Here is a 17,551-nt window from a genome sequence, read left to right as displayed (position 1 = left end):
TTATGCTTTTTCCAGCAAGATAGAAACATCCTATGTAAAAGGGCAGACAACTTAAGGTTTGAAAGAATCAGTGCAAGCCAACCAGCAAGCAGCCCAACCTCCAAGTTAATTCTAGATTGGTTTTGGAGAAAAGAGGGGAAAACTAAGGTCCTGTCCCATGTTAATTCCTTTACAGTACCCAGTGGATGGCTGCAGATGTCCTCAGGGTCCTGGGGCCCTGTGATTTGTTCCACACTGAGGATGTAATTCAGAGTACAGATCTCATCATTTAGCAGTACAATGCTGCAGCTTTTTTGATCACCAACTAGAACATTTCCAAGGTCCAGATGCTCCTTTTGTGCCTAGAATACAAACCCACCATGCTGAGGTCACTTTAACATGTCAAGCATAGTGGTTGAGTGTAGCCACCACTTATCTCACCACATGCTGATCCCTTGGCACATGCAGTGCAGTGCAAAGGACTCCCTGCTTTGTGTAGGACCTGGCATGCCCTGGGAGATAAATTGTTAAGGTTAGAAAAGATCTCTAAGATCATTGAGTCCAACTATTGACCTCACACTGCCAATGCAATACCACTAAACCATGTCCCTGAGTACCACATCTACATGTCTTTTAAATACTTCCAGGAATGATGATTCAACCACTTCATTGGGCAGCCCATTCCAATGAGTGACAACCCCTTTCCTGAAGAAATTTTTCCAAGCATCCAATCTAAACCTCCCCTGGTGCAATTTTAAGTCATTTACTCTTGCCTTATTGCTTATTACTCAGAAAAAGAGACCAATACCCACTTTGCTACAAACTCCTTTCAGGTAGTTGGAGCACAATAAAATGTGGAACAGGTCTGCGAGGGACTCAATCCCTCCTCCAAATGCTTTCTCCTACTGCTTTTTAGGCTGTTTGCTGGGTAGGATGTAGCATATTCAGGGCTGTGAGAACACTAGCTGGCCAGCTGCACTTGGTCAAAGCTGAGAGATATTTGCTGGCCCTTTTATAACTACTTAAAGAGTGCCCCTCTCTTTTGGCTAGTTGTGCACTCACATACAATTTATAATGACTACGTACCTTGAAGACGTTATCACCCATCAATCAACATGAGTGACATTGGGCAATGACTTACAAAGTATTATTGTATTATTTTATTTACCTCTGTTTCATTAAGAAACCTGACTAAAAATGAAAGTGGCTGCACATATCTGCAGATAACAGGAAGAAAGCCACATGGAAGTGTACTGGCTATACCACTTTAAAAGGTCCATTACACTTAGAAATCAGACTAATAGCAAAACAAATGGAGAAGGAGAACAGACAGAATGAGAGGAGAGAACCATGATTCCCAAGGAGCCAAATTACTTGCTTGGTTCAGTCTGGAACAGAGAAATCCCAGAGCATTTGTTAAGGTCGTATTTGAACTGGCAGGACATTTACATGTTGCCATTAGGCAACTAGAATGAGTACTATCATTTACATTGAAAACAATGTCTGGGAATTTTGCTGTGAATCCTTATTGGCTTCCTCCAGTACAAATTGTGCAAAAAGGGAAAGTCCAAGACCCCCATCCCACCCTGGTCCCCCCTACTAGTACTCAGTGGGCCCCTGTTCCTTACCCTGATGGTGCCCAGTGTCCCTTCTCCAATGACCCATAAGACATAATGGACATCTTTGGGAGACAGAGGGTCTGGGCTTTTCCACCTCACAAACACCATAGCTTGCAGCATATACTTGGTTTCCTTGTCAGGAGTAAAAGTCCATGCCTGAGACTGCAATCACAAGAAGGAAGAGTGCTCACAGAAGCTCCAGTCCAGAGATAAACCCAAACACCTCAACAACTGCATTTAATGTGCAGTCCCTTCCTCCATTACAGCTAACCTAGTTCTCTACAGACACACTAACTCCATCTGTGTCAAAGATTCACACTGGGAATGAACATCCAGATATTCAAAGCCAAGCTGAGGTTGTGTTGTAGAGAGCAAACTACAACTTTGGTAGAACTTGAACTTACCATGGTTTCATAGGGCTGGAGGATCCCTTCAGTGGGGCTGACAGACAAGATCTTACTGTCTGACCGATGGATCTTCCATGTGAAAACCATGGGTAGCCTTGTGCAGTTTTTAATGCTGTACATTCGTGTAGAGGAGGTCCCTATATGGAGAGGCTTGAAATAGAGAATTCCATCACCTTCTAAGAGCAAAAGAAGGGACTGCCCACAACTCTGGAGGACAATCTCCTGTGGAATTAAGAGAAAAAGTAACAGATATTAGCTAGAAGTCTCAGTTGCCTCTGGAGGAACCTTGCAAAGATGTTGTTTCTTCTGAGACAGAAGCAAGAACAAACTGGATCTTAATAAGGAGGGGAAGGGCTTTAGGCTGTGCTCTCAAGCCAGGCCCTTAGCATAATACAGTGTATTCCAAGAGATGGAAATGCAAGGAACAAGGGGTACAGGATGTTTGGCACTACAAAGACCTTCTTTATGCAATGTTTGACTCCATATTAAATGTTGAAAATATTCTTTCATTCCTATTTCCAAAGAGAAAAATCTAAACTAACCATTAGGAGATGTAATAAGCATCACAGTGCAAGTCACTGTGAAAAGGGAAGACTACAAGGGAACAAAACTTTGCTCACCATCTTCCACTTCCCTCTCCTTACCTTGGTGTATGCAGGATAAGAGTTCAGCTCCAAAGGCAGGACATGCTGCTGCAAGACTGTGTTAACTGGGTGAGTGGAAAGAAAGAAAATCTGGTGGCCTCCTGGAATGACATATCCTAAGCTGGGCTTGACCAAAACAGAGGGACAGGCAGTTTGGTTCACACTGAAGGTTATCAAAGAGGTGCTTGGGTTGGACAACAGCATGCTGCAGTAGGTATCAGTGTCACAAACCACAGGAGGAAAAGTCTGCTGGAGACAAACAAAAAGGGTTGTTTTCACTGGGTTTAAAAATCAGCTTAAAGAAAAAGTTTTCATTATATTCAATTCCAGGTTTCAATAAGCAGTATCCTGAGTCTATGGAGAATTTTCTAACTGTTTCTTTTCAAGGAAAGAAATTAAACCACCCAAGGGTACACAAATGATCGTCTTTTCCCTTCCCACAGTGGCCCTCATGGGCTCATGGGACTGGTGAACCTATTTTCTATCGTGCCATGCTTTATGTCCATCCAGTAAGCGAGCTGCTTGCTGGTGCCTACAGTTTCTGCATGGATAACGACATCCTGGATGAAGAATTCCAGCAGGCTAGAATTTGCTCCACTTCATGCACATCAAATAAAGGCTGCATGGCCTAGATTAGCTGAGGAGATTTCATAACAGGTTCTCAAGACTATTCTTACGTCTTAGGATCCGATTTCACTTTACCTCATAGGAAAAATACTTTACTGTGCCACAGAAACAGCACGAAGAGAGAGAGAACCTTCCCCTCTATCTTACAACCACTTCTCTTTCGTAAGTGAGGATTCTGTTTGCCCAAGTGCATGCAGTTTTTGAGACTCCTGAACACCTTTGTTAGTACCCATGTCTACCTAAACAGAAAGGAAGGTGATCCCACCAGCTTTTCTCTCAGAGCTAATGAGATGGTCAGTACAGCTGACATGGTGGAAGCTGTGAAGCCAATGCAGGAGAAACAGCATACTACTTTTGTACCACAGCAGGAGCCTCCACACCTCAGAAATCACCAAAGACACATCTCAGTGCAATGGGAGACAAACTAAAGAATTTAGAGGCAAACACTGAGTGTCTCTGCAAAGATCCAAAGGTCAATCAGTTACACACTTTGGGGACATCCAGGATGTACTGTGGAATGATGTGCTCCCGTTTTGCTTCATATGTGTGTGCTCTCAGCCTCACAGTCAGGCACCACGATGGACAGATGGTGGCATCATTCTCAATGTTGGTGTAGTGTCTCATCACCTGCAGACACAGAAGGGACAACACAGTGTGTGCAGGAAGGGAGTGTGGCAAGGTGCCTTCACAGAATCACAGATTAATCTGAGCTGGAAGAGACCAAGTGCACATACTACCTCAAGCAGCTGCTTGTTCAATGACATCCCTGGGGCTAACAAATTGACATTTTCATGGAAGAAGGACTGACCAGTGCCAGATGAGAAACAAAGAGAGAGAGACTGGCAAATGCTAGGTTTCACTTACCAGGACATTTCTGAGTGCTAAATCTCCTGTAACTGCAGACCCATGTAACATAAATCCCACGTCACTTGGGAGAGACAGTGCCCTCAGCAGCTTTACTTGTGGAGGGCCAGACACAAAGACCAAGTTCTTGCCCATCACCCAGGCCACAATAACCATTCTTGTGCAGGCTCACATCTATACTAATAGTGTAATAATTCATAGTAATTCCTCCTTCAGTGAGGTGTACCATGCTTCATGTTTCCTAGGGATAAGAGCAAGTGTACCTGTGCATGAGCATCAGCTGTGACGTGTTCTGTCATTTCTCTGCCAGGACACAGGTGAAAGAGACTTTAAGCCAACAGGGTATCAAAGCAGTGGCCAAAAGAGTTAGTAGAGGTGCTAGTTTTTCAAATTCAAAATTAAGGGTTTAAACTGAATTTTAACTCCCCTAAAATACTTTATTCTGCAAAAAGTTGCTTGCTAGGTCATCTCTGGTCTTAGCAATTCCTACTAACCTTATAAACAGCAAAACCTTCCAGCTCTGCTGCATAAAGACTGTTGACCTGAGTGGGCCTGCAAAAGACATAGAAAGTTGAAGACTCCAACGGTGGGATGTCACAGATTTCAGGGTCCACTTGGAAGGCACTGCCATGGCTTGGAGTCCAGGCAACAATGATATTTCCTTTGGTGTGGTTGGTCACACAGAGAGAAAGAGATTCTGCCTTGTGTGGTGGCATGCAGCATCCAAAATCATACTCCCTGGGGCTGACACTAACATGAGCAGGAAACAAGGCCAAGTCGCTGCTTACACCATCATAGAAATATTCAGCCATGGAATTGGGTTCCAAGTATTCCTTGGGTGGCTGGTCCTCAGAAATCTACAGGATGGAAATATCTCAGTGTGAGTAGGGAAAGTGTGCCTGTGGGAGACACCAGGTGCTGATTGCCTTCATGAGCAAAAGGGCATGCAAGATGCACTTCAGCAAGAGTTCCTAGAACAGATCAAAGTCTAGGCTTCAAGGAGGCTTCTGTTTGTAAGCCTCAATCTGAAACTAAAGAGGAAGCAAAAAAAATGACCCCATGATTGAGTTAAAGCCAGAAAGAAGCTTTGTGTCTGAGATAGGGTAAAAGCCAGCTGACAAAGATAGTGTTGGTGTGTACTGGGGAACATCAACAGCATAAATACTAAAGAAATCAGTCTGGCACTTGCAAGCCCTTCTAGATCTGTCTTCCGTATAACAGATATCCAGCATATACATAGAAGAGCTGAAAGTGTCTTAGATTACAGGGAGGGCAGCTCATACCTCAGGGGGAAGCATGAGGGCTCCCTTTTCATCCATCTGCAACTTCCCATTCTTCAGCATTTCACTCAGGATATTAGGGGGGTAGAAGGTCAGTCCCCTCACCATGTTGGTTCGGTACCAAGAGAGGTGTCTTTTCTGAAGGGTGGTTGGCTTAGCTGTGTCTGAATGGCAGGTACCAAAAAAGTCCACATACAGGGGTTCCTGGAAAAACACAATTCAGGATAATAAGAAATAAACTGTCCTGTGATTGCTTTGAGAGTTTCACCATACCATTATCTCACTTCCAAAACCATGCTTAGCATCTTCAGTTTTAGGCTGCCATTTACTTTATGTCGCGATGTGAGACAAGAACTTTCTTGAAACTGGAGTGAAAACTGAAGGCACTCAGCGTACAGCTATGCACTGAGTTAGGAGAGAGACCTAAATGGACAAGAGCCACAGAGGATGCGCCTCACCCTATCCACAGGCATTACTGACTGTCCACATCCTATTGCTGATAGGAACCTGCACCACAGGGATTCTGCTTAACAAGAGTCCAGGGCCTGAACTTAGGTCACAATAACCCCAGGCAGCATTACAAGCTTGGGGCAGAGTGGTTGGAAAGCTGCTCATCAGAAAAGCACCTGTGGGTGATGGTTGACAACAGCTGAACATAAGCCAGCATTTGCCTGGGTGTCCAAGAAGGTCAAGGGCATCCTGGCTTGTATCAAAAATAGTGTGGCAAGCAGGACCAGGGCAGTCATTGTCCCCCTGTACTCAGCAATTGTGAGACTGTGTATTGACTACTATGTTCAGTTTTGTGCCCCTCAGTACAAGAAAAACATTGAGGAGCTGGAGCGTGTTCAGAGAAGGGCAATGAAGCTGGTGAGGGGTCTGGAGCACAAGTCTTATGAGGAATGGCAAAAGGAGTTGGGGGTGTTTATCCTGGGAAAAAAAAAAAGGCTCATGGGAAATTTTATTGCTCTCTACAACTACCTGAAAGGAGGGTGTAGCTATGTGGGGGCTGGTCTCTTCTCCCAGGTCAGAAGTGATAGGACAAGAGGAAATGACCTCAAGTTGTGTTTGGGCAGTGGTTAAATTGGATAATGGGAAAAATTTGTTCACCAAAATGGTTGTCACCCCAGGTTGCCCAGGGATGTAGTTGAATCATCATCCCTGCAGGTATTTAAAAGACATGCAGATGTGGCACTTGGGGACATGGTTAGTGGTGGACTTGGCAGTGCTGGGTTAATGGCTGGACTCAATGATCTTAGAAGTCTTTTCCAATCTTAACAATTCTATTATAGAATGAAATGAAAATGTAGTGGGAAGAGATTTGCAGGGACTGCTAAGTGAGACAGGCCAGTCCTGTTGGATTACACTGGAAGATGCCTCTAAAGTATCACAGCAATGAAACCACCCTTTGCCTCCCATACCTGGTGGTGGACAAGGCACACGACTCTGCGGTGATAATTCATTGGGTGAGCAGGTCGAAAGATCACCTTCAGTGTTAGTGTTGTTGCGCCCTCCAAGACTCCACAGGGGCGATCCAAGGAGAACACGCTCCCTTTGCAATCAATATCAAATTGATAATAGGCCGGGACATCTGACGTGTTGCTGATTTGCAGTGTCCGCATCAAACTTTCTCCAAGATTGATCCAGTTAAAGTCCACAGACTGCTGGTGCAGGGACACAGAAGGACCTAGCACAACATGCAAAATCCTGGACCTGTCAAAGCTGTTTATTCCAACATGTCACAAGACACTGCTGCACTTAACTGATATTCCCAAACAGATTCAACTCTTCAGCAAACCCACTAGTCCTAGCAAACAGCTGGACATTCACTTAAAACAGTCAAGCAAGTATAAATCCCAAAGGGTACACCAGGGACACCCAGATCCCATCAGGACTTTAGTCTGTGACTGCGGGCTATGATAGCTCCTAGTCCTTCCCCAAGCACTAATCCTTTCCCTCCAGTGGTAAGAAGCTGACAGGGAGAAATGGGAAAGGCTTTGGTACCTTTACATGAGCCAACCACTTTCAGAACAGTCTCCAAGTGGCCTGCAGCAGATGTGATAGTGAAATAGTCAGTACTGTGCTCTCCTACTACTTGGGGCTGAAACCGTATGGACAAGACCAGCTTCCCTTTGGCAGGAACAACATCATGGGACACATCACAGGAGAAAACATAATCATGAAGCAGAGGGTCTTTTGCTCGTTCTATTCTACATGGTGCATCAACCTGCAAGTAGGAAAGAAACAGGTTAATAAAGAAGCCAACATGAACCAGGATTACTCTGAATGAAGGACACAAATCAGATAAGAACTGTAGTTTTCAGCAGTGCTGAACACCACCAAGAACACCAAGGCCACCACAGAACCACTGTGCAGCAAACCTCTGCCATCTTGTTCTGATGGAGAACGGGTGGCAACAAGCTCCCTCAACATGCTCAAAAATCAGCAGGCTGCAGCAAAACTCCCGGTGATCTCTGGGGTTGGAGTGCCCCTCCTGGTAGGTGGAAAGATGGCTCAAGGTGTCCCTAGGGGCCAAAATAGCATAAATGACTTCTGTGACCAGGGGAACATGCAGGCAGGTAAATTATTTCCCTCTATCCACAGTTCCACCTTGTTTATGGGTCTTCTTTTCCTGAAAAAACAAAGCTGGTGCTCTGATACCTTACTCAAGACCTTTAAAAAACTGTCCTGATCCTTGCCTGGCAATGCTGAGCACCACTGCAGTGTGAATAATAATAGTACAAAAATTAGTGTGTCTTTTCCACTCCCAAGCTGCAGGGCCTGTGGAGGAGTCAGCACTGCTGTCATCCATGTCAGCAGTCTCTGAGTACATCCATCACTTAAGAGGCTAGGATGGGCTGAGATGGCACAGGTAACAAGGTGCTCAAATCCGTTTGACTTTTTGAGCAATTCACTGGGCTGCATTCCACAGAGGGCAGCGGAAGATGCATCAGTTGCCTGGGACACACGCACACACACCAATTTGAGACTGACACAACTGCCACACAGGATTGATGGAGTTGTCCAGGGTGGGCAGGAGACCTGCAGGATGCAAAGGACATGGTGATGTGGACCAAGCACAGAAGGGAAGCAGGGGGAGACTGCAATACCACACTGCAAATGGCTAAGTTGCTAGCACTGTAGCTGGAAGGCAAGGGTGAATGGTATGGTTGGTAGGGGAAGGCTCATCACCTCTGCTTCATTCACATTCACACTTAGGTTATTTTCACAGCATTAAGGGAGATACACAAGACCACATATCCCAGAGAAATGTGTCAGCTTGCTGGCTTCTCAGAAGAAGTCAATCTCCCTCTCCCCATACCACAGACATGTTGAAGATTTCCACAGACTTCTCCACAGTTGTCCCCACTGCTACTGATCCAAAACACAGGGCATCCTGAAACTTTCCAGGCTGTACACCTTCAGACTTCTTTCCTGTCACGCTCACACACAGGCAGGGGTATTTGGCTGTTTAAGAGAATAGTATACTGTATTAGGAAAGACAGGTGGAACCTCTACTCTTGAATATTCAACACTCAACTGGACAAGGTCTGAAGAAGCTGAGATAACTATGAAGTTAGATCTGCCTTCAAAGTTGGCCCTGCTTTGAACCAAATAAACTCCCTTCTAGCCCTTCATAATCACATTTTTTGTTTGTCAGTGGCCATACAAGTCACTTCAGGCATGGACTTGCTAATGAAATCATTGCTTATTTTAGCTTGCATCCAGAAAGCTTTAGAAATTTCCCTCTGTTTCTCCGTCTAGCAGAGACAGACAGGAGACACTGAGTGCAGACAAAGCCAGGAGTTTGTGGAGGCTTTTTCCAGTGAATTCCTCTCATTTCTTCCCCACTGTCAACTTGAACGGGCCTTGGAAATGCTGGTTTGATGAAAGCATGCCACAGGGCATATTGGACCCTCTGTCTCTTCAGATAACACTTCCAATTTGGCAGAAGTACATTAGAGAATTCCACAGGCCACTTTCAAACTATGGGCTTCACTTGCTTATCATTGGGTTGAGCCAAGTGTGGCAGAGCCTCAGAGTGCAGGCCCTCCATGTATCCCTGTGGAATTCTATTCCGGAGTTAGGGGTAATACACATTTCTTTGAGTGTTAAATGCCAGAAAAACTCACCCAGGGCTTTTAGCTTGATTGTCCTCTTTTGTTTCACTTCACCTCCAAACCAGCATGTTGCTGCTGCATAATGCACCCCTGCCACCTCCGGCTTGAAGACCACCTTGACCATGCACTCAGCACCTGGGTTCAGTGTGCCACACATAGGATCCATGGAGAAAGGACTTGATGTCTCCCAGGCAAAGATGCTAACGAGATCACTAGGAAATGGAGATACATTTTAAGCAGATCTATGGATCATTTGCTGCCTGTGCAAACATGCATAGGGTGGGCCTTTCCTATTAGGATATTCAGTTGGGATGTGAAGCAACCGGTGCTGAATAGAAGAATCCCAAACGCAGCTGGACAAATACATGATGCTGTGAAGAAATTTGTCTCTAGTCTCTGCAAATGCTCTGTTCACACTTTAATGAATCTTAGTTATTACAGCTAAGAACTTTATTAATGACCATAAGGTGATAGCAAGCAAATCAGTTCCACAATTAAATATTTGCTTTTCCTGTATCTAAATTTGCAGCTACTTAATTTAAATGACTATTTATTCCTCTGTTATATGCTCAAGTGAGAAAAGAGGATTGAGCCATTTCCCTGATACCTTAATCAATTTTCCAGAACCCCCTTTGCTTGTTTGATTTCTACAAACAACATGATACACCATCAGCTTTTTTTAATTTATTGATCTAAGCTGTGTGCTGCTTACCATCCTTATCCTCCAACATCCTGGGCCTATCACTTGTAGCAAATTATTGCTCCAAGTGGAGACTGAAACACTTGAAATGGTTGCAATCACTTGGTTGGAAGTACACCTCTTCCTTGTCTGGGAACTTCACTGCATTCCTTTCTACAGTACTGTCCTTCCTCATTAAAATAGGACAAACCTTGGTAACTAGGAGCACCCTTGCACCTAAATGACTAAAATGTTTCCAGCTGGCAGCTAATCTCTCCCTGTTCATGCTGGGCAGCTTGCCTTCAGCTAAACGGAAGCCCAGGCCTCTCCAGTGAATGTGGGATGGCCTCAGTGGGACACTGTGCTTGTCCCCACCTAGTTCCTGTGCATGAATGGCTCGCAGCATATGCTGGCAACAAACAGATGTGAGATGCCAAGATGTGCCCACAGTGACCTGTACTACCATTCTGCTGCCTTTTCTGCCAAGACCTTAGCGAAGGCGGAGTTTTGCCTGCTGTTAAGGCAGCCAACAGAACTAATAACCACTGGAATGAGCTGCATTCACCGGACAGTCCAAGAAAGTGGCAAAACACCTGACAAAACAGAAGGAGTGTCTGCTTAGCCACCTCTCACTCACCCAATGTTGCACACAGGAAACGTCGCCTCTGTAGCACTGTGGATAGCACAGACAGGCAACTGGACAGCGGCCGGGATGGACAGACGGAAGCGTGGAAGCGTAGCATGCAGGGTAACAGAGAACTCACCCTCAGCCTTCACAAAGATGATGTTGTCTTCATAATCCCTCTGCACAGAAAAGCAAAGGGAGACAGCAATTAGATGGATTCCATCTTGCAGGTGCTGCAGCTCCACCCATGAATACCTGTCACCTTTACCACTACAAGTGTTGGGGAAAAAATGTTGGCAACAGAGGCACCAGTGGAGGCCTCTGTGCAGGACAGAGAGCATATGAATCACTCAGAAAAGGTAGGCAGTGTGGAAGGTACTCAGGCATACTCCTCTGTCAGGGAACACAAAAACACCGTCAGGGAGAGCAGGTGAAGGCCACATTAGTTTCACCTGGTTTGTTTCAATGCAGATGGATTTCTTTCAGTATTTTCAAGATCCCAGTTCAGCTGAACTGAAGCATGTACAGCTTTTCTTTGAGCTCCATAAGCACAGAAGTATCAATCTTTGATTAAATGCTTTGTCCGCTAGAGATCTAAGCAGATAACACACAACTTAAAGATGCAGCGTTGACAGCACTGTGTACAAATAGCCTCAGGACATCTGCTAACAAGCCAAGATAGAAGGAATTGAAAGATATGTGTTTTCTATGCTTCCCATTCGTCAGCTCTCCTGAGTAACACTTATACAGGTAAAGAGAGACCTTGGCCACTGCAGCACACACAGTCCTTGCTCTCTCTAAGAAAGGCAGACTCCTGCTTTAGCAATTTGTCTGTGCTGCAGACAAACTATTCACTGGAAATGGAACAAGGCCAGCAGCTTATTTCATAAAGGGAACACTGAACAGTCATCAGAAAATCATGATACTAAGAGAGCAGGGTACTGGGAATCTGTCCAATGACCTTGCTCTATGGCTAGGACAGAGGTACACATCAAAGACATAAAGCTATCGACAAGAGCCAGAGATCAACACTCAGAGCCAAGACAGACACTACAAACAACCTGAAAAATAAGAAAAGGGTCTGTATAAAAAGAATCATTGCTGTTTAAAATAAAGCTTACAGAAACACCCTCCATCCAAAAGAAGGGAGACCCCTGACATATTCCTTTAGAAAACTGGTAGCCCTTGAATGTAGAGGCTTTGGAATCTCCTGTAGGAGGGCAGAAAATGAGCCCCTCAACCCAAGGTTCTGCACTAAAACCACCCAGATGTGTTTCCTTGGGATCAAAACAGGTATGGACAGTTTAAGCATTTTATCTTACTGAGTTGAAAGGCAGAAGTAGTACATGAAAAATTGGGAATAATACTTTTTGTGAGGATTCCTCTCATAACTATTGGCAAATTCTGCAGAGAAGTCAGGGATGAGGGCTCCCTCAGGTAACAAAGATGTGGAGAGATCAGGAAGGCCATTCTGCCCACTCCTTCTATGCTTGAATTTCCCCAAGGACTCATGCATTCAAGTGAAAACAAACCAGAAAGGACAAGAGAGTCAGAGGCCCACTGCTCTCCCCCGGCATGCAGCTTGAGCACTGAGAGCAGTTGTGATGTTGCTGTTTTACCTTTTCACTGGGCCGGAAAACGATGGGCAGAGTTACAGACATACCAGGGTTCAGAGTAATCAGCTGTGGGAAAACAGTGAAGAAGAATGGCGTGGAAGGAGCCCTAGACAACAAAATCAAAACAAGAGATTTTGTCTGAGGGTGGGCAGCTTAAGTTAGCAGAAAAGAGAATAATTAACCAACACCTCCTGACCCCACAATTTAGAAGCACTTTACACACTGGACCCCAAGGGTACTTTGGCAGCAAAACAGTAGAGAGGGATAGAACCCAGGTGTCCTGAAAACCTATTCCCAGCTTGAAGTACCTACCCATTCCCTGAACAATATTTTATGTTTTCAGGACATGTGGTATGAGCAAAACACATAGGGCAGACACATTTGAGTTTCAGAGCAGGGAGGGTCACAGGGAATGCTGTAATGGCTCAACACCCAGAGGGACTCCGGGAGCAGTGGTTTTAGGTCACACTAGTGACTGGCTGGCATACATCCACAATTAAAATCTCACTAGACTGGAAATGCCTCACAGACAGAAGTATCAGCAAAACAGAATTTAAAACAAGGCATTTAATTTAACAGACTTCTGCCAGGAACAAGGCCTGTGTTTCTGAATTAGCAGGTTTCTGTCCTGCAACATAAGGGTGCACACAGGGGAGAGAGAGAAGGTGAATCTGAGAAAAGGTGCTGATGTGACTGATACAGCAGGAGGAGTGAAGATGCAGAGAGAGCATGAGGAGTACAAAGGACAAACAAACTTCCCACACACCTGTAACTCAGCTTCTGGGCTTTCCCATGAACGTTTTTCAAGGTCAGGTGTTTGATCATCTCTTTTCCAAGTTCCCAGCCACGCCAGCTGAGTGTTTCAGGAACCTCAATGCCCCAGAATATGACTTTCTTCTTCTTTGCCTCTCTTGCAGACACCTTAGGGAGTAGCAGTTCGGGAGGAAGGGAGGAGAAATCACTCCAACAGCCCTTTCTAAGGCTAAGGGTTTCTGACTCTAGACACGGATGAGAGGAGCCACCCCGCGGCAAAACTCCAGGAGTCGCCAAAAGCCCTGCTCCGGGGTCCAGAGAGGACACCTCCTGGCCACAGCCCAAACAGCAGATTCTAAAACGTGTGATGAAGGACGATTTTTTGTTTCTCTCCTCTCCCTGCCTGCCGGACAATCCACCCAAGTCAGCAGCACTCTTTGCTCCCCCGCTCACCTTCCTGTCATAGCCACTCTTCCAAAAAGAGTCAGAGTTTTCGGGCTCATCATGCACCTGAGAAAGCATCTGAGAAACAAGAGGAAAAAGTCCTCACACGTGCTGCCCCTGCACCCACAAACCCTTTGCTGCCAAGAGCGGGGCACTCCCAGCGACCCGACGCCCCTGCTCAGGCTCCTGGCGGCGCTGAGCCCCTCCCTGCAGGGAGCAGCCCCCGCTGTGTCCCCAGGTCGCAGCTGAGTGCAGCCCTCTCCAGAGAGCACGGCTGTCCCGATGACCTGCGGGTCACGACTCACAGCCCGGCCCCTGTGGAAGGGCTCTCCTTGGCGCTGGAGAGCACAGCCCTGCCCACTATGGGCCCACGGAGCACAGTACAGCAAAGCTGTGCTCTGTAGCCTGGCCTGGCCCCCTCGAGCCCCGTATGGGTGAGTGTGGCAGGACCCTGTTCCCTACAGCGAGCGCCTGCCCAGCTCCCTGGGGCACGGCCCGCTCCATCATGACCCTGCTTGCCCCCGGAACGGAGCAGAAGCCCGGGCCCCGAGTCACCGTCGCCCTCGGGCCTGGCCGGCTCCCTCGACCCCAGCCCGGCCCCCTAAAGCACCGGGAGCCCGGGACACCTCGGTGCCGGTGCCGACCGCCCAGCGCCGTGCGGGCCGGCCCGCGTTGCCGTGGAGACCGGACGCGGTTGCAGCGGCTCCCGCAGTGACGACGGCGGCCGCCTCGGGTCAATTCGCGCGGGCAGCGGCGGCCGCCAGGGGGCGGCGGAGGGACGCGCAGGGACGGGGAGATGGAGCGGGAGCGGGGCAGGGAGAGGCCGCGGGCGGGCGGCGGCCAGGAGAGCGTGAGGGAGGCGGTGAGGAGTTCTCAGGGGTGCAGGGAGGAGACAGAGATCAAGGGCAGATGGGAAGTTCAGGGGCAAGGAGATGGAGGAGGGCGGGAGGAAGAGGGAGGGATGCAGGCGTGCAGGAGAGAGCGTGGGGCGAGGGGTGTTGAGGATGAGTGCGGGGAGGCGGCAGCATAAAGCTGAGCCAGCAAAGAGGGGCCGTGAAGTCCGTGGGCGCATCGGATGGATGAGTGAGGATAGTGCGGGGATTGCAGGGTGGCAAGGGGTCACAGGCTGCAGCAGGCTGGAGAGTGCTCTCTTAGGAATGGAGTACACCTTAATGGGGCCACTCTAAGCTCCTTGGAGCGTTGGTGACACAAGTAACAAGTTCTTATCATTGCCAAAAGTAGTTATGGGGCCAAGACCAGCAAAGGCACAGAGGATGGGGAGCCCTGGCTGCATGAGCCCATCAGGTATTCTCATGGCACACCGCCACCACCATGGGACAGTCCTACATCTTCCCAATGCCCTGGATGACCCTCGGGGAGACAGGACCTTCATTTTTCCGGTGGGGAGGGACAGATAGTGCCTCCAGGGTGTGCAGGCATCTCTGTGGTGGAGAGTGGCCGCATCAAACCGCACAGGGAGGGTGCCCGGGCAGAAGCAGGAAGGAGATGCAGCTTTAATGGCATCTGTCGATGTTTACAAATGAGTCATCCAGCTAAGCAGCCCAGCTGTAAATCAGCACTCTAACTCTTCCAGCATCAGTTGCATCCCCTCCTCTGTCCCCCTAATTCTGGACAAGTGCCTGCCTCCTCCAGAAACAACCTCATAAATAACAGCAACAAAACAAACCCTCCTGCAGCCACGGTGGGCCTGAGTGCAGCAGGCGCGAGATGAACGCCTCCCATCCATCACTTTAATGATTGTACTCTGCAAATTAAACCTGTCATGGCCCATCAAGGTGAATGTTTCAAGCCTGTGACATGCCTTCAGCTCCCCTCCTCCTTCTTGGCACTTTTGTTGCTTTCCTTCTTGCCTTTGCCTCTCTACCATTCCTGTCCCCCCACTTCAGCGCTGCTCCAGTGTGTGCTAGTCCCTGTGGTCTCCTGCTGAGCCAGGTTGCGTATCAGGTGATAGATGTCTTTGGCCCTGATGCTCCTGCAGCCATGCCAGCATTTCTGTGCCCAGTCCTGTGTTTTTGCTGGGAGCTGGCACAACTCTCCTAGAGAAATGGGTCTCTCTTCTTCTGTTGTCCCCACATGGCAATGGCGGGGAACTAGGTACCATCCTTTCATGCTTCTCCATCCCTTCTCCTTTCCTTATATTTTTTTTTTCCCCTACACCACATTTATTTCTCTCTTGCCCCACATTACACCAACCATGGCAGGCTCCTGGTACCCGCTGCTACCCTAGCTCATACCTACCCCCTTGGAGCAAGAGCTGCAGCCTCCCCAGAATCAGAGGTCCCCGCGGGGCAATTCCAGGGGTCTAGACACCTGCATGTCTTGAGATGGACTGCCTGGGGAGAGGGAACCTGGGCAGTGAGGATGCCATGTACCCAGGGGGAAACTGCTGAGCTGCCAGCAGCCACTGTGGGTCACTGTCCCCCTACACAGGACCGTCATCCATCCGTCCGTCCGTGTCCACGCTCCTCTCTCCTGTCACCTGCTTCCCCTGCGCACCCCTCTGTCCCAAAACCATCGCATCTGTCCCCCTGCCCAGGGTGCTGCCCCCCAGACACTGACAGGCTTTTCCCAGCCTTGCGATGCGTGACAGCCCCGCACTAACGCTGACCTGTCCCTTCCAGCACTGACTGTCTGCCAGAGATGACCAGGATTCCACAGAGGCTGTTGTGCTTCAGCAATTCCCACCCCCACCACAAGTCCCGGGGCAGACAGTCCTCCCTGCCACTCTCAGGCAGAGACAGGGAGAGGAGAGGACAGCGGGGTGTGGGACAGAAGAGACATCATGGTCTGTCTGGGAATTGGGCCACCCACCCCTGCCCAGCCTGCTCCACCTCTGCAGCTCCTCGTCACTGGAGTGGTGAAGCAGGGCAGCCCCCTCTGCTTTCATGGCCATCTCAGCACCCCAAGGGGAGACCCAGTAAGTGGCACAGGAAGCATGGGAGATCTATAGGGCCTTCCAGGACCCTCCAGCATCCTGTGAGGACATGGGCAGCCTGCTTACCTACGGGGAGTCAGTGCTTAACCCTAGTGTTTCTAGGGAAGTGGTAGAGAGTGTCAGTCACCATCCTGCTACCAAGGGTTGATTTCAGCCCGTCAGAGTGAGCAAGTTCCCAAGAGCATAATGAAACAAGCCCAGAGAAGAACTTAGAGAGGTTAAGCATCACCATGGGAAAAGGAGAGCTCACCACAGCATTGAGCCTTTACAGCCTGAGCACTTTTCTGCCTCCCTTCCCTCCCCTGTTTATCTGGGACAATGCCACACGGATGCAAGCAGACTAATTGCAGCATGGAAAATAGCATCAGCTTTGCTTCTCATGACAGTTTTACCCTACAAAGCACAGACCCTACCAGGGATGTACTGGTGCAGGAGGAGGCAAGGCAGGCTGGCATGCAACCTGGACATCCTTCCCAGCTCTTCATGCCACCAAGGGGAAGGACAACCTGGCACCACACTGGGATGTGCTGCTCCAGGCACTGTCAGATCTGTAGGGAAGTGGCAGTGCAGTCAAAGAAGGGTCCAGGGTCTCCCTCTTCCAGCTGTGCCAGCAGACTGCCAACTGTCCAAGTTTGCTCTCCCCACCTTTTTCCCTAGAGACTTGGTAGGACAGCACAGTAGCAGGACAGGGGATTTTCCCATTCCCTAAGGAAAAGCACAGGCATCCAGATAACAGCTTTATAGGGGAGGGATTTGGGGACTCCTCCAAATACACACAGAGGAATAATTACAAGTTAAATAGGATCCAAACATACATAAGTTAAAGGGTGGCAGGTGCCCTGCAGCCCCCTGCTCCTTCCAGGCACAGTCTGTGTCTGCCAGCAAAGAGAACACCCACAACACAGCCTGGCCCCTCTCCCCAGCTGGCTCCGTTTGCCTT

The 17,551-nt window shown here is 48.3% G+C and overlaps 1 protein-coding gene across 8 annotated transcripts in view; it reads right to left on the bottom strand.

Annotated features, from left to right (window-relative positions):
* The window catches only part of CFAP65 (cilia and flagella associated protein 65), a 32,056-nt gene extending 17,703 nt beyond the window's left edge, over window positions 1-14,353 (bottom strand). For 4 of the 8 annotated variants that reach the window (XR_008431841.1, XM_053947768.1, XM_053947770.1 and 1 more), the window contains exons 1-16: window positions 14,118-14,192; window positions 13,665-13,733; window positions 13,225-13,379; window positions 12,462-12,564; window positions 10,855-11,021; window positions 9,551-9,750; window positions 8,740-8,885; window positions 7,422-7,644; window positions 6,839-7,104; window positions 5,424-5,624; window positions 4,635-4,997; window positions 3,766-3,903; window positions 2,650-2,898; window positions 2,003-2,227; window positions 1,608-1,760; window positions 179-341 (exon numbers count right to left, since the gene is read on the bottom strand). Coding sequence is in view for 7 of the 8 variants with exons in the window: in XM_053947768.1 (XP_053803743.1) it covers window positions 179-341; window positions 1,608-1,760; window positions 2,003-2,227; window positions 2,650-2,898; window positions 3,766-3,903; window positions 4,635-4,997; window positions 5,424-5,624; window positions 6,839-7,104; window positions 7,422-7,644; window positions 8,740-8,885; window positions 9,551-9,750; window positions 10,855-11,021; window positions 12,462-12,564; window positions 13,225-13,379; window positions 13,665-13,733; window positions 14,118-14,162 (2,866 nt within the window). In the remaining variant the exon portion in view is untranslated. Of the gene's footprint in view, window positions 1-178; window positions 342-1,607; window positions 1,761-2,002; window positions 2,228-2,649; window positions 2,899-3,765; window positions 3,904-4,634; window positions 4,998-5,423; window positions 5,625-6,838; window positions 7,105-7,421; window positions 7,645-7,798; window positions 7,869-8,739; window positions 8,886-9,550; window positions 9,751-10,854; window positions 11,022-12,461; window positions 12,565-13,224; window positions 13,380-13,664; window positions 13,734-14,117; window positions 14,193-14,281 lie in introns of those variants that run through there. The other 4 variants (XM_053947769.1, XM_053947771.1, XM_053947772.1 and 1 more) reach the window with 3 other exon arrangements.
* Between the last annotated feature and the right edge of the window lie 3,198 nt (window positions 14,354-17,551).

Source organism: Vidua chalybeata, chromosome 7 (genome assembly GCF_026979565.1).
Source record: "Vidua chalybeata isolate OUT-0048 chromosome 7, bVidCha1 merged haplotype, whole genome shotgun sequence".
Classification (NCBI taxonomy): Eukaryota; Metazoa; Chordata; class Aves; order Passeriformes; family Viduidae; genus Vidua; species Vidua chalybeata.
Note: the sequence above shows the minus strand (reverse complement) of the source record. Positions and strands in the feature narration are given on the sequence as shown.